The sequence below is a fragment of the Dipodomys ordii genome, unplaced genomic scaffold (assembly GCF_000151885.1).
Source record: "Dipodomys ordii isolate 6190 unplaced genomic scaffold, Dord_2.0 Scaffold10, whole genome shotgun sequence".
Lineage (NCBI taxonomy): Eukaryota > Metazoa > Chordata > Mammalia > Rodentia > Heteromyidae > Dipodomys > Dipodomys ordii.
Window position 1 is genome coordinate 11,205,978 of NW_012267226.1, and position 26,005 is coordinate 11,231,982.

A 26,005-nucleotide genomic window follows, 5' to 3' on the forward strand; every position below is an offset into this window, starting at 1 on the left:
AGCAGATTATCCTCGAAAGGCAATAAAATCTTTTTTTTTTCCCTTTGTCTCCCCATTCACAATACAGACTAGGCACAGGCCTGGGCTGAGGTGTATATGGGGTAGGTTTACTCTGCCTCCTCTTTCTATACAGTCAGTGTAAGAACACAGCCTGTGGTAAGCACCCGGAGGCCAATAATATCTTTTATCAGTAAAAGTGAACCAGTGAATCAATTTTTCAGAGATGAGATAGAAATGACCACATATCCTTTGAGAGCAATGAAAACTCATACTCGAGCTCTATAATCAAAAGGTATCTATATATAAATTTAGGACAAGTATAAAAAATCCTCATGATCTCAGGGAAATCTTCAAGTGGTTATGTTTCAATGGCAGGTTTATTATTTAATAAATGCTAATGACAGAGTTTTCATAACACCAGTAAATGTTACAACATCGAATCTCCCTGACTGAATTAAAAAACGACAATCACAACAAGGTTGATGAATTTGGATTGTTTTTTTTTTTTTTTTCATGTTTTCTGAGGGTAAGACCAGAGTCCTCACTTGGTCTCCTCTCCGTTCTCCTGTTTATCTTTCATTTTCTTCATCTCTTCTCTGGCCATGTGTCCTCGGAAAACTGACTGGATTTTGACAGCAGCATTCTCTTCTTTTTCTTTTTCTTCTTCTTCTTCCTCAGGAGACGCCTTCATTAAAAGGAGAGAAAGAGACTTAACGGCTCATATTTTCTATGCCACAAAAATAAATGAATAAATTTAATCAGCTTAGGGATGTAACTGAGATCTGTTGCTTCCTGAATTTCACATATTTGTATATGTACCAAATAGCAACTGCCAAACAACAGAAATTTTGTCTTGTACTGTTTAATGTGTCTCTGCAATAAAAAAAACAGCTTCTTTTTTTTGTACAAAAAATTCCTATTTAACAGTTTTCTGAGCAATAATATTTTTGAGGAGGAAAACAAGACTTGAAGCACAGTAAGAAATGTTGAAAGATTAGTAAATGTGCTGTTCTGAAATAATCATGATTATATAAGATGGGTTAAAATGTTCCCTTATTGGTTTCTAAATGATTTCTAAAACCAGAATCATACACTGAAGGGTGGAGTGACAAAGAGTAATTAGTTTATCCCGGTAAGGTCAGATTTTAACATGGCTGACCTTGGCATATTTAACTGACTGTTGGCATATCTTTCTTCTTCCTCTATCTTATTCTTTTAAAAAGGTATAATTTACAGACAGCAAAACATAGGGATCCTGAGGTTAACACTGAAAACACACATACATACACACACACAACACTTAATATATCTTTTTATATTTTATAAAGATGATAAATATGCAACAAAAAGCAAATACAATTTGTGATGAAAAGTTGAAAGATTTTCTTCACCTTCCCAAATCCTGTTCCTAAGAGATAACCATTATCATGGGTTAAGTGTGTTTGATGCATCTATGTGTGCATGTGCATGTGCATATATATATATATATATATCCTTCCAAAATTTCTCTACATGCAAAATACATTCATAAAACAATATATATGCATTTTTATTTTAAAAATGAGTTCACATTCAGGATACATTATATATGTGTGTGTGTGTGTGTGAAAATGTCACATTTAAACCTCCCTTGTATAACTCATGTGTGCTAATAATGAGATCATACAATTATTTTTTTTGCAGTTAGCAATATATCTTGGTGGTCTTCTTCTTCTTCCTCTTCTTCTTTGGTTGGTCATGGGGCCTGAACTCTGGGCCTGGGCACTGTCCCTCAGCTCTTCAGCTCAAGGCTAGTGCTCTACCACTTGAGCCACTTCTGGCTTTTTCTGTTTATGTGGTGCTGAGGAATCAAACCCAGAGCTCATGCATGCAAGGCAAGCACTCTACCACTGAGCCACCTTCCCAGTGCTGTATCTTTGTTTTCTCTGTCTGTCTGTCTCTGTCTCTCTCCCCCTCTCTCCTCTCCTCTCTCTCTCTCTCTCACCTCTGTCTCTCTCTTGGTTGATTGTAGGGCTTGAAGTGGGGGCCTGGGCACTGTTTATGAATTGGTCTTTTGGTCAAAGCTAGTGCTCTACCACTTTGAATGCCACTTGCAGTTTTCTGGTGGTTCATTGGAGATAAGAGTTTCATAGATTTTCCCACCATGGCTGGCTTTGAACCACAGACCTCAAATCTCAGCCTCCTGAATAGTTAGGATTATAGGCATGAGCTACCAGTGCTGGGGTTTGATTTGCTTTTCTATGTTATTATTTTAATGTCTTATTATTTTAAAGACATCATCATATTGAGCAGCACTGATGTACTTTGATTTATTCACTTAGTTTCTTTATAATGGACCCAATGGATTGTTCAATTTCTCCCCCACACTCATTACAAATAATTAGGGGAAATTATGTTCTTGAATCTTTAAGTGTAAACAGTATGTTATAGAAGTGTGTTATAAAAAATGATGTATCAAATGGGCAAATAAGTTACTCTCAAGCTGGAAATCAATGAGACTGTAACCTCAACTCTCATAAAAACTTGTATAAGGGCACCTATGAAAGAGATAAGAAAATGGTACTTCCTTTCCTTATCCCTGACTTTTCATATATTATGTTAGTATCAGGCTTATTGGGTTGGATTGATAAAATTTTGGGATAACTTGCACATATTACAGGGAAAAATCTATGCTTTGATGGGTGTGAGGTAAGGTATTTCTCAAGGGACATGACGATCTTAGGTGTCAACTATTGGGTAATTAATTGGAATATTAGGATATGAAAAGGACTGAGAAACCTGGCCCTTTTTTTTTGGTTGTTGTTGTTGGTACAGGGCTTGAACTTTAGGCCTGGGCATTGTCCCTGAGCTCTTTAGCTCAAGGTGAGTGCTCTACCACTTGAGCCACAGCACTACTTCCTGTTTTCTGGTGGTTAATTGGAGAAAGTATCTCATGGACTTTCCTGCCAGGGCTGGCTTTGAATTGTGATACTCAGATCTCAGCCTCCTGAGTAGCTAGGATTACAGGTAAAACCTGGCTTTTGATACTTTCTCATCAGACCTGGTTCTGAGTCTGAACTATGAAAAACATTGGCAGTGGCATTGGTAAATATTTAACAACTGGTCCTCTAGAAAGAAACAGGTTCTGATGTGTAGTGTTCACATTGTTTTAATATTCCCACAATGGCTGACTTCAATCTATTAAAATAGTGCCTCAGCTACTTGGTAAATGGAGACTGAGAGGATAGAAATTTGAGGCAAAAATCTAAAAAAAAAAAAAATCCCCAGCCAAAAATCTAAGATTCAATCCATAAACTAAAGCAAAAAAAAAAAGAGGCCTGGGGGTATGAGTCAAATGGTTGAGTGCCTATCTAGCAAGCATGGGACCTGAGATCAAATCGCAGTGTCACAAAAAAATATATTATTATTACTGAATATGGAATTGGTAGAATGTGCACAGTTATCTCCTGAGTGCTGCTGTTTGCACACTACACTAAATTATAATGCCATTATAATACAGATAGGTAGCAATGTCGACTTCCCATATCTTGATGGCTAGGATGTAGATTAACAAGGGAGGAGGGTGTTTTTGTAGAGGGCCCACTTGTATAAGTAAACCACACTGTATGATGTCATTTTAGTTGGCTACTTATAATTCTTTTCAGCTTTTATTTTTCTTTTCTTTGAACCTTTCCATTGTGTAGTGTTGATGAGCAACCATTAGTGAAAAATTCCCAAAGTGGAAGGTGAATCTGAAATATAAGACTAAAAGTTGTTCTGTCTGCATTTCCTAGTGGGAAGATTTTCTGTCCATTGACAATCTTGAAAAATAAGATTTTATTTTTAATGGAAGAATGAATTTTTCTTTATAAGAGGTATGGTTGAAAGTGATCTATGTTTATCACTGATATTAACTATCAAGAAAGCAAAATTGCAACTTTAAAAATATGGGCTGAAGGTGGCTCAGTGGTAGAGTGCTTGCCTTGCATGCATGAGGCCCTGGGTTTGATTCCTCAGCACCACATAAGCAGAAAAAACCAGAAGTGGCGCTGTGGCTCAAGTGGTAGAGCGCTCGCCTTGAGCTGAAGAGCTGAGGGACAGTGCCCAGGCCCAGAGTTCAGGCCCCTTGATCGACCAAAAATAAATAAATAAATAAAAATATAGATAATAGGTTGATTCATATTTGGAGTACAATTTTAAACTGAGTAATGATATTCTTTGTAAGAATACAAAAAATACATAGAAAAAATTACATACTAAGGCGGTAGCCCTTTCATCTTCCTTTTTCTCGGATGTTGAGGACATTTCCTGGACAAGGTCACATTTCACAGGTTGTTCTTGGTCCTAGTAAAAGAAGACAGGCCAAACAGATAAATGTTTTTCAGTAGATAATGTTTTGTTCCAGATAAAACTTCTTTGGGTAAATGGAAAAATAACTGATGGAGAAGAAGGGGGAATTATATTAATTTTATTTAATTATATATACAATTCCCCTATATTAAATTAAATATATAAAATATATAAATTCTATTAAATTACTATATATTAAATTAAATATATGTCTTTGTTTTAACAAAGAAAATATGTTGGAACAAAAGGAAATAAATGGAGGAAACTCAAGGGACTCAAACTATATATAAACAAATATCGAAAGTCAACATTCTCTCTTCTGCTATTGCACTAAAAACAAACGACTACTATGAATTAGCAAGCCTAATGTGTCACAGTAAAAGTTGGTAAGATGAACTAATAAATTCTGCAAAGAGTATGAAAATGAGATGTCAATGGTTTTTAAAACAGGAATAAATGCCATTGTGTTTTGCAATATGAGGCCAATGAAATTTATGGATTAAATTTATGGATTAGAAACCAAGTCAATATTAGGGAAAAGGAAGGAGATTGGGGAAGGAGGTAAGAGAAGCAAATGGGGGTGGGGTGGGTGGATATGTTCAAAATACATTATATATTCATGTATGAAAATGTCACAATGAAATTCATTTTGTACAATTAGCATACATTAATTAAAGACTAAGTCAAGGAAGTCAGTTTTGCTGTAGGGAATGATTTAAGTATAAAGAGAGAAATAAACTGTCAATTTTGTGTGTGTGTGTGTGTGTGTGTGTGGCAGTACTGAGGTTTGAACTCTGGCTCAGACTTGTTAGGCAGGGGGCTCTACCATTGAGCCACACATCTAGTACCATGTTTTGCTAGTTATTTTAAAGGATCTTGCTTCTTGCCTGGGTATGCGTTTGGCCTGGGATTTGCTTATTTTTGGCTCCATATAGCTGCTGGGATAACAGGTGTGCACCACTGTGTCTAGCTATGGGTTGAGAAGGATCTTGTCAACTTTTTTCTGCCTTGGCTGGCCTCAGCTTGTGATTCTCTTCTTTATTATTATTTATGTGGACACCAGTCCTGCGGCTTGTACTCAGGGCCTGGGTGCTGGCCCTGAGATTCTTTTTTTCAAAGCTAGTGCTCTACCACATGAGCCCAGCTCTACTTCTGGCTTTTTCTGAGTTGTTAATTGGAGAGAAGCGTTTTACAGACTTTCCTGCCCTGGCTGGCTTTGAACAGCTATCATGCAGATCTTACTCTCCTGTGAAGCTAGAATTACAGGTGTGAGCCACCAGCACCTGGTGTGGTTTTCCTATTTTAAGCCTCCCAAGTAATGGATTAGGCATGAGACACTGGCACCTGGCAGCTTGGTCAATTTTGACATGGCTATTCAAATCTTCCTCTAAAATAGAGGCAATGCTAATTCACCATTTTTAGAAGAAGAGCTTCTAAAACTCACAGAGTGGAAATTTAAGGACATAAAAGTAAACTGAAAAAGATTTTAGAATTGAAAAGAAAAAGAGACTCTGAAATTGCTGTGTGACACAAGGACATAGAACTTTTCAACATTATCCTCTTGATTTCCATAAAACATGAATATATATAAAACATTAATACAGAAATTAGTTAAAATAGAAATAAAATATTTCCATATACACAGGCATAAATGGTTGTAACTTCACTTTTGAACTCATGAACTAAGTGCCAGCTACTTCTACAGGATATTCTCCAAATGTATGGGAGAACATCAAAACCTAAATTTTGAGTTCATTTCTCTTAATTCTACTATCTGTTGGTGTGTTATTAATAACAGAATTGTTTCAGTTGTCTAAAAATAAATAATTTAATACAACCAAAATGTCAATAGTGTTATACAATTATTACTATTGTTATTATTATTATTTTTAGATGGGTCTCACTATGTTGCTCTGGACCTCAATCTCTGAGCTTAACTCTCCTGCCTCAGCTTCTTGAGTAGTTGGGACTACAGAGGAACATCAACAAGCCTGGCTAATGATCTCACTTTTTCTTTTTTGTCAGTCATGGAGCCTGAACTCTGGGCCTGAGAGCTGTCCCTCAGTTCTTCAACTCAAGGCTAGAGCTCTACCACTTGAGCCACATCACCACTTCTAGCTTTTTCTGCTTATGTGGTGCTAAGGAATTGAACCCAGGGCCTCATGTATGCAAGGCAAGTGCTCTACCACTGAGCCACCTTCCCAGCCCATGAAATCAAATTTTAATATACCTATAAATTACTTTGTGGATCTGATCAAAACATAACTTCTAATTTGTAGACCTAGAGTGGAGTCTGAGACTTTAATTTCCATCAAGTTCCCAGTTGATACCAATGATGCCGGTCCTACATAACTGTTCTTAATCAGTCTTTCTCATCTGAACAACAGAACATAGAGAGAATGTCTTGAACTTTCTCAACTCTCCTAAGGTCTGTATGGCTACTAAGGAAAGACACTGACGTCTCACACATGTAATAACAGGTACCTTCAATTTAAGGTTTGAATTTTTTTGAGGAATCTTGCTTTCTTTGAGAATACTCCTAAATGAGAAAAATAACTTCTGTCTTTTCTGAACAGATTAGTTTTATAAAGAAGATTATATAAATCTTTCATTCTAATTTGTCTTTTGTAGCACATGATGAAATAATTGGACTGTTTGATGATATATCATTCATTAACTCAGAAATTGTTTAGAACTTGTTCTTGCTAAACATTGTGGTGCTAAAAATGTGAATAAAAGATGCAGTAATTGTTCTATAACTTTTAAGTATCTTGTTAATCAGTTAAATTTAAGCAAAATATCGATACTCAATGCAGATACTTGGGAAAGTAATTTCTCATTGGAAAAAGCACAATAAAAAAGTTTTAATAAGTTATTGTTAATGCCTCATGCATTCCTCACAATTCTAGACAGATCCTAGTAATCTCTGGTACACAGGAAAATAAAAAGCTAAATTCACTAGCTTCCAGGACTATACCTTGAATGCATGGTTGTTATAGAAGCGGTCGTCTAACTTAGCCCCCCATTCTGCTGGATCAAAGTTGGTTTCTAGATAATAAAATATAATAATTTCAGACTTAGAGTTCACTAAAATCAATCTATAAGAATAACACAAAAAAGTTCCTCTTTTCAAATCATGGGTTCTTAACTGACAGTTGAAAATCTGACTGTCAATTATACAGAGCAGACAAAAGCAGGGATCATTAGTGATATTATAAAAGCACTAGAAATGTATTTTGCCTTTATAAAATTCATAACAAAATGTGAGAAAGAACAAATGTCAATACTGAAAAATAAACATTGACACTTTCATACATATACTAGCAAACACAGGAAAGTGTATAAAGTCAATGTTAAATAGTCAGGAGTTTTGGGAAGGAGGCACATTAAATAGACAGTTGGCAGGAAGAAGTATTTACATTTAAGCAGAATTTTTCTGTAACTTTTCATTTATGACAAATTTCAAGCAAGAAATGCATGGAAATAGCATACTGAAATACCTTTGTATAACATATGCTAATAAAAAAGAAATTTCTAACCTAAAGTAGAAATAGTAAAATAAACTTATGCATATTACTTAGATTATATAATTAGCAACTCTTCAGATTACTTTCCCACCATTTCTGATTATTTTCAAGCTAGCCTTTCAGGAATCCTGTTATTTTATCTACAAATATATCTTTCAGTATGTACCTCTAAAATATGGACTCTTTAAATGTAAGCATGACACCATAATTATACCTAAAAATATAATTCCTTAATACTGTTCTGTCAACTCTCCAATTTCTTCCATTGTCTATTTCTTAGTCTTTTTTTTTTTTTTTGGTCATGGGGCCTGAAGTCTGGGCTTGGGTGCTGTCCTCAACTCTTCAGCTCAAGGCTAGCGCTCTACCACTTGAGCCTCAGCATCACTTCTGGCTTATTCTGCTTATGCTGAGGAATGGAACCCAGGGCCTCATACATGCAAAGCAAGCACTCTACCACTGAGCCACCTTCCCAGCCCCTATTTCTAAGTCTTTTTGTTGATTCAGATTAGACCCATGGTTCTGGGTATTCAGAGATGCCCAACAATATTGTGTTAGTTATAATTTTGAGGCTTTTGAAGGTATCTTTTTTTTTCCAGTTCTGGAGCGCAAACCCAAAGGGCCTTATATATGTTAGGCAAACAATCTACCACTGAGCTACATCCCCAGTCCTGAAATGTATTTTCTTTTAAGAGAAAACATATCAAGAGGTTGCACAGACATTTTTCAATTCCAATTTAGGCTTATAGGATTTTATTAACCTCTTCCATTTTTATAACTGTATGCTATTTTTCCTTAAACTAAAAATCTTATTCCTGCTAATACAGGTAGTTACTTGTTTTTGTCCATAATACATAAAAACAATTCTGGAATAAACCTCAGGTTAATCCACTATTACTAAACCATGTATTTGAGGAATCAAGTTAAAAAGAGAAAGCCTTATTTAGCTCATAGTTTTGGAGGTTTTAGTCCAAGACCAATTGGCCCTGGTTTTGGGGTCTGTAGTTTCAGAGAACAATATGGTAGGAGTGTATGTGGAGGGAGACATTTGCTTCATTTCCAAGTGTGAGAAAGGAAAAGGGAGAAGGAGAGGGAGAGAAAGGAGAGAAAGAAAGGGAGATGGAGAGGATGAAAGGGAGAGAGTGTGTAACATATAGAATTAATTCAGTTTTGTTTCCTCATCTTTATCTCAGTATTTTATATGAAATCCACTTTTCCCCTAGCACTTTGAGATACCATTTATATCTCCTGTCCCCAAAACTTAAGGCCAATAATAACTTACAGAATGGGCTCATAGGTGGAGCTACCACGTACAAGGTCCTGGTTTGATCTTTAGCACCATATAAAATAAAATTACTTATGAAGAATGATGGGAAGTGAGTTATTACATTGTGTGGGAGGCTAGGCTATTAGACTGTAATGATTGCTTTTGCCTTTTTGGAGAGACTAAAATTTGATGTTTCTATTAGTTTGATAATTCACCTTTGGTTGACATGAGAAGAAGTGGATGTGGTGTTTAAAACTGTTTCAGATGGTTTACCCATTTTTTTTTTATCAGTGAAGATTTAGTATCCTGAGACCATTAATCTGAATCATCAATTGCTTTTATTACTGTGATCCGGTAACAATGACTCAAATGTTTTTGTAATAGTATGTTCCTGAGTTCTAAAATTAAACAAATGACTAAAATTTTTTTACTGCATGAACTTGTAAAATTAATGTTATAATAACAAAATTAATGTTCATGGTAGTTCATCTCTTTTCCCAAAGGATTTCTCTTCCCTTAAATATAATTTACCAAATATTTTCAGTAGAAAAGCTTCAGATTGTGCATCTATATTCACCCTGACTGGATATGGAAAAGACCAGCGACAGGAAATGGGTAGGAACAGAGTTCTGTAGGGCAGAGCAAAGGCAATGGGTGGAGCAGTACCTGTGTGCTATGAGAGCTGTTTTTAAATTCAAGCCCTTTGCTAGATCTTCCCTCTGTAAAGTGATTTACAATGGAAAGTCTGTTTGCTTTTTGCTCTTCCTATTCACATTTACTCCTCTACTGACATTCTATAATCAATAATAATATTTTATACATAATGGTTGTTCTATTCAAGAGGAGGTTATTTATTTTGAGGCATTGGGGAATTGAACCTAGGGCCTTGCATATGCTTAATTTATGTTTTACCACTGAGCTATATCCCTAACCCAAGAGTAGGTTTTAATATAAATTTATAGCTCTAATAATCCATTTTTTTTTTTTTTTGGTCAGTCGTGGGGCTTGAACACTGGACCTAGATGCTGTTCCTTAGCTCTTCAGCTCTAGGCTCTACCACTTGAGGCACAGTGCCACTTCCGGTTTCTGGTGGTGTATTGGAAATAAAAGTCTTATGGACTTTCCTGCCAGGGCTGGCTTTGAATTGTGATCCTTAGGTCTCAGCCTCCTGAGTAGCTTGGATTACAGGCATGAGCCACGGGTGCCCAGTAATAATTTTCTTTTGACCACTTGAGGAGGTCTGATTTGATAGTGATTTTAAGGAAATAAAGGAACTTTAACTTTCAATCAGAGTTACTATTAGCATGTATTTTAAATTTTTGTAGAGGCTGGGATTTTTGAGAGTATAAAGAATACAAATTACCTCCTCCAAGTTTGGCAGTTCATTTTTCAAAGCAGTTTGTCTTTATTGAAGAACAAGTTTCATATACTCTAGTGAATTCTAATTTATTTAATCTAAGGAGTGAATTATTTTTATAACACTTATAATACTTTCAAATCAGAAGAATCAAAATTTATAGAAAGCTGAAAATTATCTTCTGAGGAAGAACAGACTATCAACTATTGGGCATGATTAGAACAAGCTGTTGGGAAGTGAAAGTTTATACTGTACCATCTTTGGAAGTTCCATTCTGTATCCATGAAGAAGTCTGAGGAATTAACTGGCAATCTCAAATAATGTAAAACTACTTGAAGGCATCCAAAAAGCACACATCATTTCACATAGCAAGCTACCTGCTTAATAAAGACTTTCTGTAGAATGAAGATGGTCGGTCAATTTTATTATCATAATCAAATACTCTTAGACAATGGCTATTTCTTTTTTTTTTTTAAAGCTTACTCTCTCTTTTCTCTAGAAGGTTCTCAAAATATGCTGCTGCAAAAGCTGGTATATTTTCAGGTTGCTCCCTCAGAATCTCTCGGGTCAGCCCTTCAAGAAGATTCCCAAATCCTTGTGGAATTCGGTAGTGGGTGTTGGAGAATGGAATCGACATCTCCTTAGGAAGAATTGCTTATGGTACCTAGAGTCATCAAAAAGTACTGCCTTTATGATTGATTTCAATATAATCACAATTATGTCAACAATTTATTTGGCATACCCCAACCTTCTGGGCTTCAACTCTTTTTTTTTTTTTCATTCACACCACCCCACTCATTTCTTCCAGTACAATTTGAATTATCCATCATGAATTAGATTACAAATTCGATTGGTCAAATCACTGAAAAAAAGTTCACAAACCAAGACTTTCCACTATCACCCTAAGTACTTTTTCTTTCTGTCCTTCTGTCTTACTTTTCTTAAAAGGTGAGGTAGTTTATCCCATGACGATTTAGACAGAACTTTTGAAAAGCTAGCTTAACTGAATTCATTGCCAATTGCGAAGGCTCGGTTTAAGGTCCAACGACAATGAAAAACGAGTCCTCAGTTCTAGAAATCAGTCTGACTCGTTGAAGTTTCACCCTGTCTTCAACTGCCACTTTGGAAACACGACCTGTAATGGCTCTGAAAGTACCTCTGAACTCTGGAAGGGGGTAGAGGAGGGGATGGGTGTGATGGTTTTAAAAAATCCTTAGAGGATTCTTAGTATTTTTCGGGTTTTTGCTTTGCCAGGCTTCCTCCTTCCACTGTGGAATACAAGCGGGCTGGGCTCCTGGATACAAAGCCTCTTCTGGGAGCGGCCTGTTTGTGAGCGCGTCAATGCGGGAATAAAGGAGGAGGCCGGGTGGGGGGTCTGGGCTGGAGGAGGGGGCTGTTTCCACGAGGCCTAATCTGTGTGGCGGGGCTGGTCCCCCCCCATCTTTTCTTTGAAGAGACAGGAGATGAGGCATTGACTCATTCCCGGGTTGTGAAAAGCACTGGGGAGACCCTGAACCGAGCTGGGGGGCGGGAGGCGGGGTGGGGGTGCGGAGATGAGTCAAACCGTGGGCCGGACATCCAGGGGGGCTCCAGCGGCCCGGGTTCAGGCTCCAGGCTGCCCGGGGCTGTCGGGGAGGCCGAGAGCAGGTGAAGGGGCCCAGAAAAGGCGAGGTTCGGCGGTGGGAGAGGAAGTATGGGGGTGGGGAAAAACCGCCTCACCTCGCCTTTCTCTCTGAGGTAGTGCCGATGGGATGGTTCCGCCTGTTTTTTCTCGTTGCTGGGTAACCGTTTTAAAAAAAAAACACAAACTACGGCGGCCGAGAAGGAGAGAGTCGCCGCCGGGCTTGGCGGCGGCGGCGGATGGTTTCGAGGACTGAAGGGCCTGGAGAGGGTGTGGCCTGTCTTGTGGGCCCCGCCCCGGCTCCGCCCTAGCCCCGCCCCGTCCCGCCCCCCACCGAGGTGCTCGCTGGAGGACAGCGGGGTGGGTGACGAAGTCTTCCGCCGGCATGTTGGCCCCGGGCTTTGCTTTGGGGCTGGTGCTGCCATTACTGCTGTGGGTCGGCATACATTCAGGTGAGCGGCCTGGCTCGGCCGGCCCCCGGCCCCTCACACGCGCCGCCGTTTCGGTGGAACCATGTCCTCTTTGCACCTCTGGTGACCCCACCCGGGGTCAGGAGCGGTCGCCTTTGACCCGGGCCTGTAGTGCAGGCGTTTGCTGGGCCCACCCCTCTTCCTGCACTCCTGCATCCCTGTCCCTCACTTGCAGCTTTGTGGGGATGTTGGGAGTCGGGGGTGGGAAGCTAAATGTGCCCAGACGGAGGCCTTCGGGGGTATGAAGCTGAAGCTCCCTGGGAAAGGGGGCGAAACTAGTTAGGTAATATTTGGAAACAGGTGACTGAGTCATCCCAAACATTTCAGCGTCTGCCCCCTCAGCGGTGCCCGTGCGCATCGGGATCCGTTCCTTGAGGGAATTAAGTTTTACTCGTCTAAGTGGTTATTAGGGCGAAGGAATACAGCCCCCTCATTAGCTCGGAATAAGTGGAGGCTCAGCTTTGATTGCTGCTGCAGCTGAACAGACATTGGTGGTGGGATAATGTTGCGTGGCCTTGGGGAGGGGGCCGCCTCAGAGTGGCCCCTGTGCCCGGTCAGAGCACACCATTTGAATGGCCTAGGCTACCTGCCCTAGGTCACAGCCTGGAGAAACCAGAAGACAGAATCTGTTCATGCTGAGTAATAATGTAAGACCTCCTCTTCCCCATTCTTCTTATTCAATATGCTGAAAGAGTTGACCCCACAAGATCCTTGTTAAGCAATGAAAGTTGGGTGAGCACTGGTGGCTCATGCCTGTAATCAGAAGGCTATTCAGAAGGCTCGGATCATCTGAGGGTCATGGTTCCTAAGGAGACTAGGCAGGAAAGTCCATGATGTGGAAGTGTGGCTCAAGTGTCAGAGCGCCATCCTAGAGTAGAAAAAGCTCAGGGACAAGGCCCAGGTCCTGAGCTCAAGATCCAGTACACATACACGCACGTGTGTGTGCGCACACACACACACTCACACCCCACAGGAATAGTCACTATTTTAGTAGTTTTTCTGGTAAAGGCCATTATCTTTAATATCAATATTTTATCACTACCTTCGTTAAACTTTTTCATTCACTCATTTTTTGCAGTAAATTTCTCTTCTTACTAGGTTACCTACTCTGTCTTTCCTTCAAATCACCCCCATGCTTGCTCATGTTTATCTTCTAATATTTCAGATGTACTGAATTACATGTAACAATAAAGTAATGAAATAACTCATAAGCTTAGCACTCAGACTGAGAACTAGAATCTTGAGTTTTATTGAGACTACCAACCTACTCCTACCTCAGTGCATCAGGCAGGTGCCTGCCACAGGGAAACACTGTCCTAAAATTTAGTTAGTCCCTAGTTACGAAGGTCTCTTCCATCACTCATTCTTGTTTTCTACTTTAGTTCCCAAATGAAGGTACAAATTAAAGATCTCAAAAAATTCAAAATGTTAAATTGACATGTTGAATTGAAGCCCCTTTGGGCAATTACTTACAGATAATATATTTTTTACACTAAGATGTTAAATGTGACTCGTGTGTGATACAGGCACTTACTTGTCTCACTGTCTTGTTCTCTTTTTTTTTTTTGTCCATTGCTTAATTCCTTAGTAATATTCCACTGTCTAATCTGCTTGAAATTTGAGCTTTATAAAGACAGGGCATTTTTTTTTTTTTTTGGTTTACCATCAGGACTGACCTGCTGTAAAGTCAAAAGTTACAAGAACTGTGGAATCAGATGACTTTATTTGTAATCCTCCCATAATCTACTTTGTGACTTGAAGCCCGTTGAAGAAGCCTAATGTCTGCAGTACTTTTTGCACTAGGACTATCATAGTAAGCTTCCTGCTAGCAAGGATTTCTTTTTTTGGGGGGTCCGGTCATGGGGCCTGAACTCTGGTCCTGGGCGCTGCCTCTCAGCTCTTCAGCTCAAGGCTAGCGCTCTACCACTTGAGCCACAGAGCCACTTCGAGCTTTTTCTGCTTATGTGGTGCTGAGGAATCGAACCCAGGGCCTCAGGCATGCAAGGCAAGCGCCCTACCACTGACCCACCTTTCCAGCCCAGCAAGGATTTTTTTTCCAGTCCTGGGCTTGAACTCAAGGCCTGGGCACTGTCCCTGAGCTTCTTTTGCTCAAGGCTAGCACTCTATCACTTGAGCCACAGTGCCACTTCCAGCTTTTTCTGTGTATGTGGTACTGACACGAATGGAACCCAGGGCTTCATGCATGCTAGGCAAGCACTCTACCACTAAGCCATACTTCCAGCCCCTAGCAAGGATTTTTATCTACAGTTATTTATTCTTGCTTCTTTTTTTCCTCACTGTTAATATCCTTGATATTTAAATAGTACTTGGCACTACATCAATAAAAGATTATTTCTTGAATCAATCAATGACTATGCAGTGTGTGTGTATATGTGTCTCTGTCTGTCTGTGTGTACGCGTGCGTGCGTGCATGGGCACAAGCTTACTGGGGCTTGAACTCAGTGCTGGCACTATGTGCTCAATCAGCCTTTTTGCTCACATTTTACTGTTTGAGCTATAGCTTCAGCCCTCCTGAATAGACAGGCTTACAGGCATGAGCCTTCAGCTCTTAGCTTTCTGCAATGTATTTTTTGAAAATGGCTTGCTCTACTTGGGTTTTAGTATCTTGATCAGTAATATGACTTTGCCATCATTATAAAGATTCTTTCCATCTCTAAAATTCTTTAGCCCAGAATTAAAGCTATGCATAAAATAGTCCAGAAAATGCATTTGATGAGTACAGACTGGCTTGAAAAGGCTTATTTTCCCAGCCTATGGGCTACTGGCTGCACACACAAATATGCAGGCAGCAGCTGTTTTCTTCACTCCATTCTTCCACTCCCACCCTCTCTCTACTTAGATCTTATTTATGCCTTTGATTTTCGGTTTTCGGCTTCCATATGAAGCCCCTTCCAAGACAGGGTCCTCCCACATACGTTGCCTCCTCCTTCTCCCAGCAGGCTGCCAACCTGCTTATGCAATTCTAGGGTGTTATGGTCTTAGTGAGTACTTTGCTCATGGTAGCTGTGCATCTCCAGCCTCGTAGGCCTTCTGGTGATCTTTGATTGTCATGTGGGTTGCATTACTGAAGTAGCTTCCCAGAGAGAGAAAGAAAGTGAAAGCTTTTTCAAGATCTGGCTGTTATTCAAAGAGTAGCATAAGTAGGCCACCAAGCTTGTGAGGAGACCCCGTTAGATATACTACCCTATTAAGTATAGCCTAAGGAACCCACCATCAACTCTATCATTCAGGGAGGGAAATGTCAACCTGGTTAGTTCCGAATCTCTTTCCTGCCAATAATTTTTCTTTAAAAATCTTTAAAAAAGAAACCCTTAATTTTATATTAAAACATTCTTATTTTTTTGGGGGGGATCTGTTCAAATAAATGGGAACATGTAATTTTTCTTGTTAAATTTTGATGAGCTCATTGAGGTCATGTAGATTGATGCTTGTTATTAAAAATACTTTGATATAGGCTGGAAGTTAAAAATAGGAATGATCTTGTTAAAGTAAGCTCTTATTCAGTCTTGTTAGTGAATCTCTAGGAGTTTCAAATGTGCTGCTGCTTTTCTTTTTGTATAATTGAGCTTGTGAAAGGGTAAAATTGTGACAGAAGATCCTTCCTCAGACATTTTGACCTTCTTTTTCTCACTGACCTTAGTTTTGTATTTTTATTTATCCCTACGTGCCTAAGAAGGAAGAATATATATTGTAGATATTCACAAATGTGGCATACTGGGTCATCCCCAAAAGGGGGGATTATTTAAAGGAAATTAACATGGATAGAATGGAAAGGGAGGATTGAGAGGAGAAAATATTAGATAAGCTGTGTTGGAGGGAGAGAGACATGCTTTTTTATTTCCTCCTAGCTAGTTGGAGTAGGCGTGGTAATTGAAAGTCAAGGAAGTAAGGGTTTATTTTTCTCATAAAAACCATCTGTGGGGTGCTGGGAAGGTGGTTCAGTGGTAGAGTGCTAGCCTTAAGCTGAAGAGCTAAGGGACCAGGCCCAGAGTTCAAGCCCCAGGACCAAAAAACAAAACAAAACAAAAACCATCTGTGGGGTGTGTAGAAGGTATATTTTCATTATTAGAAGGGAAAAAATGTTATGGATGAGAGCAAGGATCAAGAGCTCTGAGAAGGTGGGAAGGAGTCTGATTGCTCTGGGCTTTTGAGTTTTCCTTAATTGTCATCTTGTATTGTACTATGATGCTTGTTATTGGAAACTGTTTTGTTATGTTGCTTACTTAATTAGGAGGAGTAAGTTTTAGAAGATTAAAGGGGCTGAGTATACTCAATTAAAAAAAAATAGAAACTGTTTTCCTTGCTATTTTACCAGCTGCAGTTGGTGTTGAATCTCCCTAAAGATACTCCCCTATGTGTTTGCTAAATTTTTTAGGTGTTGGTTTTCACTTTGCTTCATACTTCGATAGTTACATGGTGCTGCAGAAAGAGCCTGCTGGGGCAGTGATATGGGGCTATGGAATACCTGGAGCCATGGTCACTGTGACCTTGTTCCATGATGAGAAAGCCATCATGACAAAAGTGACCAGTGTGAAAGGTAAGACAGTCCACCCCTATTTAGCTATTGTCTTCTTCTGCCATCTGCTGGTCTATCTGAAAATGAATGGTTATGCTCCATTCCAGTTTGGCCATGCATGCATGCATCTATCCATCTATAAAAGTTAATTGAGTAATTACTATGTGCTAGGTGGCAAGGATAGCATAAAGAATAATAAGGCTTAGTCAAAGTCTCTGTTGTCAAGGAGTTCATTGAACAATACAAATAGACATTAATGAGGACTGGGAGTTTAACACAAAGGGTAGAGTGCATATCTAGCAAGTAGATAGACTAAGTCAGATAGTCATGTGGATAAAAGTTATGGATGAAGGTGTCATAGGATGCAGAAAAGAAATATGTAATTCAAGTTGGGAAAATGAAAATTCGAGATGAAGCATATAAAATCAAGGAAGTGTAGAGGTATGGTTAAGAACCTTGGCTCTGGGTTCAGGTCCTGACTCTTTATCATTTAATGGCTGTATAATCTTGGGCATGTTATTAAACATTTCTGTGTCATAGTTTCTTCATATGTAAAATGGAGATGGTCCTAATACTAATAGGATTCTTCTTCTTCTTAAGTGAATTATTAAGTGACATATGTAAAGTACTTGGAACAATTCTGGCACACACTAAGTGCTGCGTGAGTTTTAGCACTAATGATTATTACTAATAGAATTATTGTACTCAGTTACTCAAATATTTATTGAGTGCCTACTACTGTGGCAGATTTGTGTTTAGGTATTGGTGGCATGGTGATGAACAAAAAAGATGTGGTCTCTCCCCTAATAACTCCTGCAGATTAAGGAAGGAGAGAGGAAAATAATACAATTAATGCAATTACAATTAAGTGTGATTACTGCCATCATGTTGAAAGACAGGGTATATGGTAGTCCTTATTAGGGTAGTAGGGATAATGAATTTAGTCTAAGACTGGTTTTGAAAGATGAGTAGGGGCAACAGGTAGAGGAAACAGCGAAAGGCATGGAGGCAGGAGAAATGTCAGCCAAGGGCTGGGAAGGTGGCTCAGTGGTAGAGTGCTTGCCTTGCATGCCTGAGGCCCTGGGTTTGATTCCTCAGTACCACATAAGCAGAAAAAGCTCGAAGTGGCGCTGTGGCTCAAGTGGTAGAGCGCTAGTCTTGAGCTGAAGAGCTGAGGGACAGCGCCCAGGCCCAGAGTTCAGGCCCACGACTGGACCCCCCCCCCCAAAAAAAAAGAAATGCCAGCCAAGTGGGTTGATCCTGGAACATTGAATAAGCAACTGTGGTGGATGACAGGAGATAAAGTCATCTCCTGGCAAGGTAGGGAGGCCTTTTTACCCCTTGGCTAGTAAGAGTATATCTTGAATTGATAGATTTTCAGCAGCCAAATCATATGATCAGATTGATGCTTTAGAATGGTCACTTTGATAGCATAGTAAAAGATAGATTGTAAGTCATAAGATAGGGATGGGGTAATGCAGTTTGTTAGCAGGATTTTATGATATCCAGACAAGACATGATGAAGCCTTGATGGAAGAGAATGGCTGAAGATGGATAGAAGGAGAGCGTTCTAGAGTTATCTGTATCTAGAAGAGATAAAGATGCATTAAGCTATCTGTGAGAGGCAAAGTCACAGGATACAGAAAGGCATGCTCAGGGCCAAGTCTTAGTTAAGGTAGCTCTGGAGCTATGTAATGTTGAAGTGGGAATGAGACAGGTGAGGAAACTACTTGGGGGAGGGCAATTGAGTTAACATACAAGTTGGTGGTTTCACCAGTGACTAGAAAATACATATGACTGGCCTTTAAGACTTGTCTTGTTAGCCTTATCAGTATACAAAACTGATTCATTCTTGAGTCATCTATACCCTGGTGCTGTAAATTTCCATCCAGCAAGCATTTAAAAACACTATATGGTAGGCATAGATGCCAAGTCAGCACTCTTAGACCTTGAGATTTTAAGGTGTTTTGAAGGTAAGAATGTTTTTGGGTGAAACTAACAGACCTGAAAGAGAAACTTCAGCTGATGGAGATATGGTTCCCTGTTGACCTACATGCCATTGGTGACATGCAGGGTATACTGAAAGTGAATTCTAGAACCAGGAGTGCTGTGTCCCTCTTAGAAAATGACAGTGTCACATACAAATAGTGACTTTCTTTGTAAATGATGTTAATTTAGAAATCCAAAAATCTGCTATGGTTTAAAAAAATAAGAGATGAAAATCCCTTGGTGCACAAATAATAATTACCAATAAATATTCAAGAAACAGAGATTACATAGTATTGGAGAAATAGATACAAAAATTTAAAGACTTGTTCTTATGTAGTATTTTTAGAGCTTTATTTAAAAAATTGTTCATATGTATTATTTTTAGAGCTTTATTTTCCCCCCTTTATGCCTGTTTCAGGACGAATACCTCAAGTAGGCAGAGACAAGGAGGGTAGGTGGTGATGGGAAGGAATAAAAGGTAATCAATCACTAAGAGATGAGCTTTCTTTTTCCTTTATTGTGATTGTGAACCTGCTCATTTATCTTGAGTTTAATTTTATAAACATCTATCAAGAGCTTACTCTATATAAAATATTAAGATGGAAACCCTAGAAAAATAACAAAGAAGAATACAAACAGTTCCACCCTTGATTCTTTTAGTCTTTCCACATTGAGTGGTTTCGGATCAAGCAGTATTCCAGTGGTTTCACTTGGAAGTGATAAATGATATGTCATTTAGAGCTAAAATAGCCAGCAGAACTTAGGGAAACAAGTGTTGATGATAGTTTCACATTAGAAGGGGCTACTGTTATTGGTGATTACAGTAATAGATGTATTTAGCAGACTTTCCAAATGTACTTGGTAGAAAAGAAAGGCTGGGATGTACTTAGCAAGTACACAATTCTGAGTTTGATCTCCAGTACCAAAAAAAAAAAAGTTAAAAAAACTCCAAACAACAACAAACAAAAGCCCTTTAAACCAAGTGCTGATGGCTCATGCCTGCAATCCTAGTTCTGAAGGAGGCTGAGATCCGAGGATCAGTTTAAAACTAGCCTGGGCAGAAAAGTCGGTAAGATTGGAAGTGGCACTGTGGCTCAAAGTGGTAGAGCACTCGCCTTGAGCAGAAAAAGAGCTCAGGGACAGTGCCCAGGCCCAGAGTTCATGACTGACGGAAAAAAAAATTGTTTTAAAGAATGTCCACTCTCTCCACTTCTCTTCAATTTAGTATTAGAATGCCTAGCTAGAGCAATAAGACAAGATGCAAACATAAAAGGGATCCAAATAGGGAAAGATGAAGTGAAACTCTCCCTCTTTGCAGATGACATGACCTTGTATTTAAAGAATCCCATGGAACCACTCCCAAATTACTCAAGCTGATTCAAAACTTTGGCAAAAATAAAAAATCAATGGCTTTTCTGTATGCCAGCAATGAGAAAAGCGTGGCTGAAATCAGGAAAGCAACTCCATTTGTAATAGCCCCACAAAAAATAAAGTACCTAGGAATTAACCAAAGAAGTGCAGGATCTCTATGAAAACTTTAAAAACCTGAAAAAGGAAATCAAAAGAGAACTTAGAAAGTAGAAAAACCTCCCATGCTCCTGGATTAGAAGGATTAACATCGTGAAAATGGCAATACTTCCCAAGGCTATCTACAATATTCAGTGTGATACCTATCAATATGCTAAGCTCATTCGTCAAGGAAATAGAAGAGGCAATCCAAAAATTCATATGGAACAATAAAAGATCCCAAATAGCAAAAGCAATCCTTAACAGAAAGAACAGTGCTGGAGGAATATCAATACCAAATTTCAAACTCTACTACAAAGCCATAGTAATCAAAACAGCTTGGTACTGGCACAAGAACAGACCTCAGGACCAATGGAATAGAACTGAAAACCCAGAAATGAACCCACAGACCTATAGCCATCTAATCTTCGATAAGGGAGCTAAAAAAATAGAATGGAAGAAAGACAGCCTCTTCAGTAAACGGTGCTGGCAAAATTGGTTAATCACTTGTAGAAAACTAAAGCTAGATCCTTACATATCACCCTGCACCAGAATCAACTCCAAATGGATCAAAGACCTCAGAGTCAAAGCAGACACTCTGAAAACATTACAGGATGGAATAGGAGAAACCCTAGGTCTCCTTGGCACAGGCCGAAATTTTCTTAAAAGAGACCCAGAAACACAACAAATCAAAGAAAGGTTGAATGAATGGGATTGCATGAAGCTGAAGAGCTTCTGCATGCCAAAGAACATAGCTAGCAAGATCAATAGAAAGCCCAGGGATTGGGAGAAGATCTTCACTAGCCATACAACAGACAAGGGTCTCATATCTAAAATATACCTGGAACTTAAAAAATTAAATCCCCCAACAGCAAATCCTCAAAGAAACAACTGCCCAATAAATAAGTGGGCTAAAGACTTAAAGAGAAACTTCTCTGAAGAGGAAAGAATGATGGTCAATAGACACATGAAGAAATGCTCATAAAAGAAATGCAAATCAAAACAACATTGAGATACCACCTCACCCCAGTTAGAATGGCTATAATCATGAACTCTAATAACAACAGATGCTGGAGGGGATGTGGACAGAAGGGAACCTTACTGCATTGTTGGTGGGAGTGTAAACTTGTTCAACCACTTTGGAAAGTAGTATGGAGGTTCCTCAAAAGACTCCACATAGAGCTCCCCTATGACCCAGCAATCCCACTTTTGTGCATTTACCCAAATGTTCACAAACAAGACCATACTAAAGCTACCAGCAGGACTATGTTTATTGCAGCATTATTTACCATAGCTAAGATATGGAACCAACCCAGATGCCCCTCAGTAGATGAATGGATCAAGAAAATGTGGTATATATACACAATGGAACTCTGTGCCTCCATCAGAAAGAATGACATTGCTCCACTTGTTAGGAAATGGAAAGACTTGGAAAAAATTATATTGAGTGAAATAAGCCAGGCCCAAAGAAACGTAAGTCCCATGGTTTCCCTTATTTGCAATAACTAGTATATGTCTGAGACAAGCAGAAATGGTCAGTCAAGTTGATGTTAGACAAAATGAACCCCAAGATGAGGATCCAAATGCTTTTTTCTGTCATGCGATTGTTTCTAACATATTCATAAGATGATTTGTTTGTTGCTTTGTATGTTCCTCCCTCATGGTATAACCCCTGTTTTCACTGTATTCGATGTTGGTATATTTTGTGGAGGGGAAGGGAAAAAACAAATTGTTTAAATAGGGATACAGGTGGACCCATTGCAACAATGAGATGTACAAGATGTTATGTCAAAAAATGAACTTTACAACTTGGGAGGGTGGCAGGGACGGGTGTGTGGGGAAGTTGAGAAGGGATGGGAAGGGGAAACAAAGGAGGAGGCAACAATGCTTGATAAGAAATGTACTCAATACATTACCCATGTAATTGTAACCCCTCTGTACGGTATTTTCACAATTAAAAAAAAAGAATGAGGATAATACTAACTACTTTACCATTACTGAGGACATAATGCTTATGTTACTTCTATGATAGTAGATGCTTACAAATTAATTAATAATAAAATGAAATAAAAAAAGTAAAAAAAGTTGTTTTAGTTTATAGAGGTCAGCAAAGCTGCTTCAATAAGCATCTTGCTTTGTCCTGACCATGAAGCAAAATAGGTTAAATGTTATTTGGAATAAAGGAGATAGACATGCCAGAAAATTTAGGGTGGGCACTGTTGGCTTATGCCAGTAATCCTAGCTACTCATTCAGGAGGTTGAGATCTGAGGACTGCAGTTCAAAGCCAGTCCAGGCAGGAAAGTCCATGAGACTCTTACTTCCACTTAACTGTCAAAAAGCCAGAAGTGGAGCTGTGCCTCCAAGGGGTAGAGTGCTAACTTTGAGCATAAAAGCTCAGAGACTGCACCTAGGTCCTGAGTTCAAGCCCCAGGACACACACACACACACACACACACACACACACACACACACTATATATATATATATATATATATATATATATATATATATACACACACACACACACAGAGAGAGGGAGAGAGAGAGAGAGGACAAGAAAATATCTCTTAAAGGAAAACACTACAAGCTGGTTGTAGCTGTACATGCCTCTAATCTCAGCATTCTAGAGGCTGAGGCTGAGCCTCAAGTTCAGGCCACCCTGGGCTACATAGTGAGTTCGAGGTCAGCCTGGGTTATATAGAGACACTGTTGATGTCTGTGTATATGTGTGCACATACACATTTATGTTGTAGATAAATATCACATACACACATGTATATGTATATATGTACATAGAGAGAAAAAAAAGAGAATAGACTGATAGACTACAGGGGATATTGAATGGTTGGCTTCTATCTTAGATTTATTATTTTTTTGCCAGAGTTCTGTGCAGAAAAATGGATAGAGCTACTTCTTTCAGCATTATGTTTTTTGCTCTTGGGAAGGGAAAGGTCACAAACAACTTTCTTTTTCTCTTTTTGGCATCTGAGATTTTGGCACAATAACTGACAAAATAATTAACATCTGATGTGAATTGCAGAAAGAAAAGGCAAGAAGGGACCTTCTGACTAACCATATCTCTATACAAGTTGTTTTTATTTTATCCCTTTGATTATTTGTTCTTTCCATTTTGAGGTTGGAGCTAATTGGGGAGATGAGAAAAAATGGAGATAGTAACTTCTCTCCTTATTTACACCCTTGGCTGGAATATAAAGATCAAAATCAAGATAGGCCACCAAGTATACTGTTGTATGTGAAAGTATAAAGGCTTAGAAAATTTGCATGGGCTTTCTCATTATTGCAGCCCAGGGCTGGAGTTTGCTTTGAGTCATTTACTTGATGGAGTGCTTGTTACATGGTAAACCCTCTAAATAGTATAAAATGAAGGAAGAAAATTAATCTTGTAAGATGGTAGAAGAAAGAATGCAACAAATATGAGAATTTACAGAAACCTGGACCAGGAATAATAACAAGATAGCAGGTGACTGGTGTCTAGAAAGAGAAAACAGAGCAACTATCACTTAGAAAGCCATAGTACTAGCAGAAAGCCTCCTAGTGGGTGAACTTGTGTCCATAATGGTAAGCTTTTTGTGATTGGTGACTCAAGTTCATTGTTTAGATTCAACCTAGTGAATCCAGTGGGTCAACAGTTTCTTTTTGTCTTTGTTTTTGGTGTTACTGGAGTTTGAACTAGGCCTTGTGCTTGTTAGGACACTGAGCCATGCCTCCAGCCCCCCCTTTTTTTTTGATCCGGTTGTGGGGCCTGAACTCTGGGCCTGGGCGCTGTCCCTCAGCTCTTCAGCTCAAGGCTAGCGCTCTACCACTTGAGCCACAGTGCCACTTCTGGCTTTTTTCTTTTTTCTTATGTGGTGCTGAGGAATTGAACCCAGGGCCTCAGGCATGCAAGGCAAGCGCTCTACCACTGAGCCACCTTCCCAGCCCTCCAGCCCCTTTTTTGTTGTGGTTACTTTTTTTTTTCCAGTCATGAGACTTGAACTCTGGGCCTGAGCGCTGTCCCTTAGCTCTTCAGCTCAAGGTTAGCACTCTACCACTAGAGCCACAGCGCCACTTCTGGTTTTCTGGTGGTTTATTGGAGATAAGAGTTTCACGGCCTTTCCTGCCCAGGCTGGCTTTGAATCACCATCCTTAGAGCTCAGCCTCCTAAGTAGCTAGGATTACAGACAGGAGCCACTGGTGTCTGGCTTGCGGTGGTTACTTTTGAGACTGGGTCTTGCTTCCTTCCTGGGTACATGCTTAGATCATACTACCATGCCCATCTTTCTTATGTGGAGATAGAATTTTGCAGACTTTTTGCCTGGGTTGGCCTGGAACTACAATCTTCCTTGTGAACATTGCCTTTAGAATCTCAGTTTTGTCTCTGGTCTAAGAAACATTTCATGAATGTTTCTAAGAAACATTCTCCTTGGTATATGCAGTACGCACACAGGAGCAAACCTATCACTTTTTGACCATTAGTTACCACTACATAGTGCATCAGGTTTCTCCTGCCTTGAAAGTAAAAGTCTCCTAAAATTCATTTTCCCTTTAAGTGGGATAGGAGAAAAGCTAGAAACCTAAAGAACTTGAGGACTAGCTAGCAAAGAAGAAAGTTCTCCAGGGTCTTTAAGAAAGTTGAAAGCAAGTTTCTCTGGAAGGGAGTCTCACTCAGGCCTTGAGGTCCAATTCTCTTCAGATTCCAGGCCTACTGAGAGCTCATCCTCTGGCTATAGCAAAATTAGGTGCTATGTTTAGCCATCCTTCTTTACTCTTTCTTTCTCTCTGTTGTTATTATTATTGTTATTATTACTGGGAGAAACCTTTTCAGAAGTTCTAGTGATGGCAGTTTTCTTTACCAACTCTGTGTCCTGGATGAAGCCAGGTTTTCTGAGGATTGACCTCATCAGCATAAATGAGTAATTCTGGTGCCAGAAGGACAGAGCTTCAGTGAAGGAAGCCTGGAAAGACCTTGGCAAGACTGTATTAGGACAGATTGGAGCGTCTGCCTGCTCAGAAGTGTGAGCCATACGGAGCACATCACACCTGTGCGACACAATCTGTACTAGCTGCCCACTGTTTCCAAAACAGTGATTTTTCTGATTTAGGTGAATTGTGCATTTAATATGTTGATGTCTGGCTATTGGTGATAGAAATACAGTAGTGAATACTTGGTCCTGGCTTAACCGAACTCCAGGGGCAGAGTAGCAAGTTCAGTGGGTCACACTTTTCAGTAGAATAAACATGCTTTGGAGTTTTGGAACATTTTCTCCAGGACTCTTAAGTAATCCCTTGTGGTTAAAACTTTTACTTATCTCTTAAAGTGCATCTGGGCATCTCATGCTTATTCATAGTCCTTACTGATTAGAAAAGAACTTGACACACAGTGTCTAACACATAGTAGGCACTT

The 26,005-nt window shown here is 39.3% G+C and overlaps 2 protein-coding genes across 3 annotated transcripts in view; one reads left to right on the top strand and one right to left on the bottom strand.

The window, feature by feature from the left end:
- Positions 1-358: 358 nt before the first annotated feature.
- On the bottom strand, positions 359-12,286 carry Spa17 (sperm autoantigenic protein 17). 2 transcript variants are annotated; one of them, XM_013009605.1, is made up of 5 exons: positions 12,197-12,286; positions 10,961-11,141; positions 7,307-7,377; positions 4,237-4,323; positions 359-685 (listed from the first exon to the last, which is right to left on the bottom strand). In XM_013009605.1, the coding sequence occupies exons 2-5, from the start codon at positions 11,112-11,114 to the stop codon at positions 542-544; spliced, it is 456 nt and encodes a 151-aa protein (XP_012865059.1). In that variant the 5' UTR covers positions 11,115-11,141; positions 12,197-12,286; the 3' UTR covers positions 359-541. The 2 variants fall into 2 exon arrangements, with proteins under 2 accessions (XP_012865059.1, XP_012865060.1); XM_013009606.1 differs by lacking the exon at positions 12,197-12,286 and adding an exon at positions 12,042-12,151.
- A 152-nt stretch (positions 12,287-12,438) lies between these two features.
- The window catches only part of Siae (sialic acid acetylesterase), a 35,693-nt gene continuing 22,126 nt past the window's right edge, over positions 12,439-26,005 (top strand). Inside the window, exons 1-2 of the mRNA XM_013009881.1 lie at positions 12,439-12,550; positions 16,965-17,126. Of these exons, the coding sequence (XP_012865335.1) occupies positions 12,484-12,550; positions 16,965-17,126 (229 nt within the window). The 5' untranslated portion in view covers positions 12,439-12,483. The remainder of the gene's footprint in view (positions 12,551-16,964; positions 17,127-26,005) is intronic.

Bases quoted from the DNA above. Each gene is read 5' to 3' on its own strand.
- Spa17 (XM_013009605.1), bottom strand. From the start codon at position 11,114: ATGTCGATTCCATTCTCCAACACCCACTACCGAATTCCACAAGGATTT. The intron at 7,378-10,960 runs GTAAGCTTTAAA...TTTATTATCTAG, and splicing joins CCTTCTAGAGAAAAGAGAGA to AAACCAACTTTGATCCAGCA. The intron at 4,324-7,306 runs GTATAGTCCTGG...TTCTTTTACTAG, and splicing joins ATAACAACCATGCATTCAAG to GACCAAGAACAACCTGTGAA.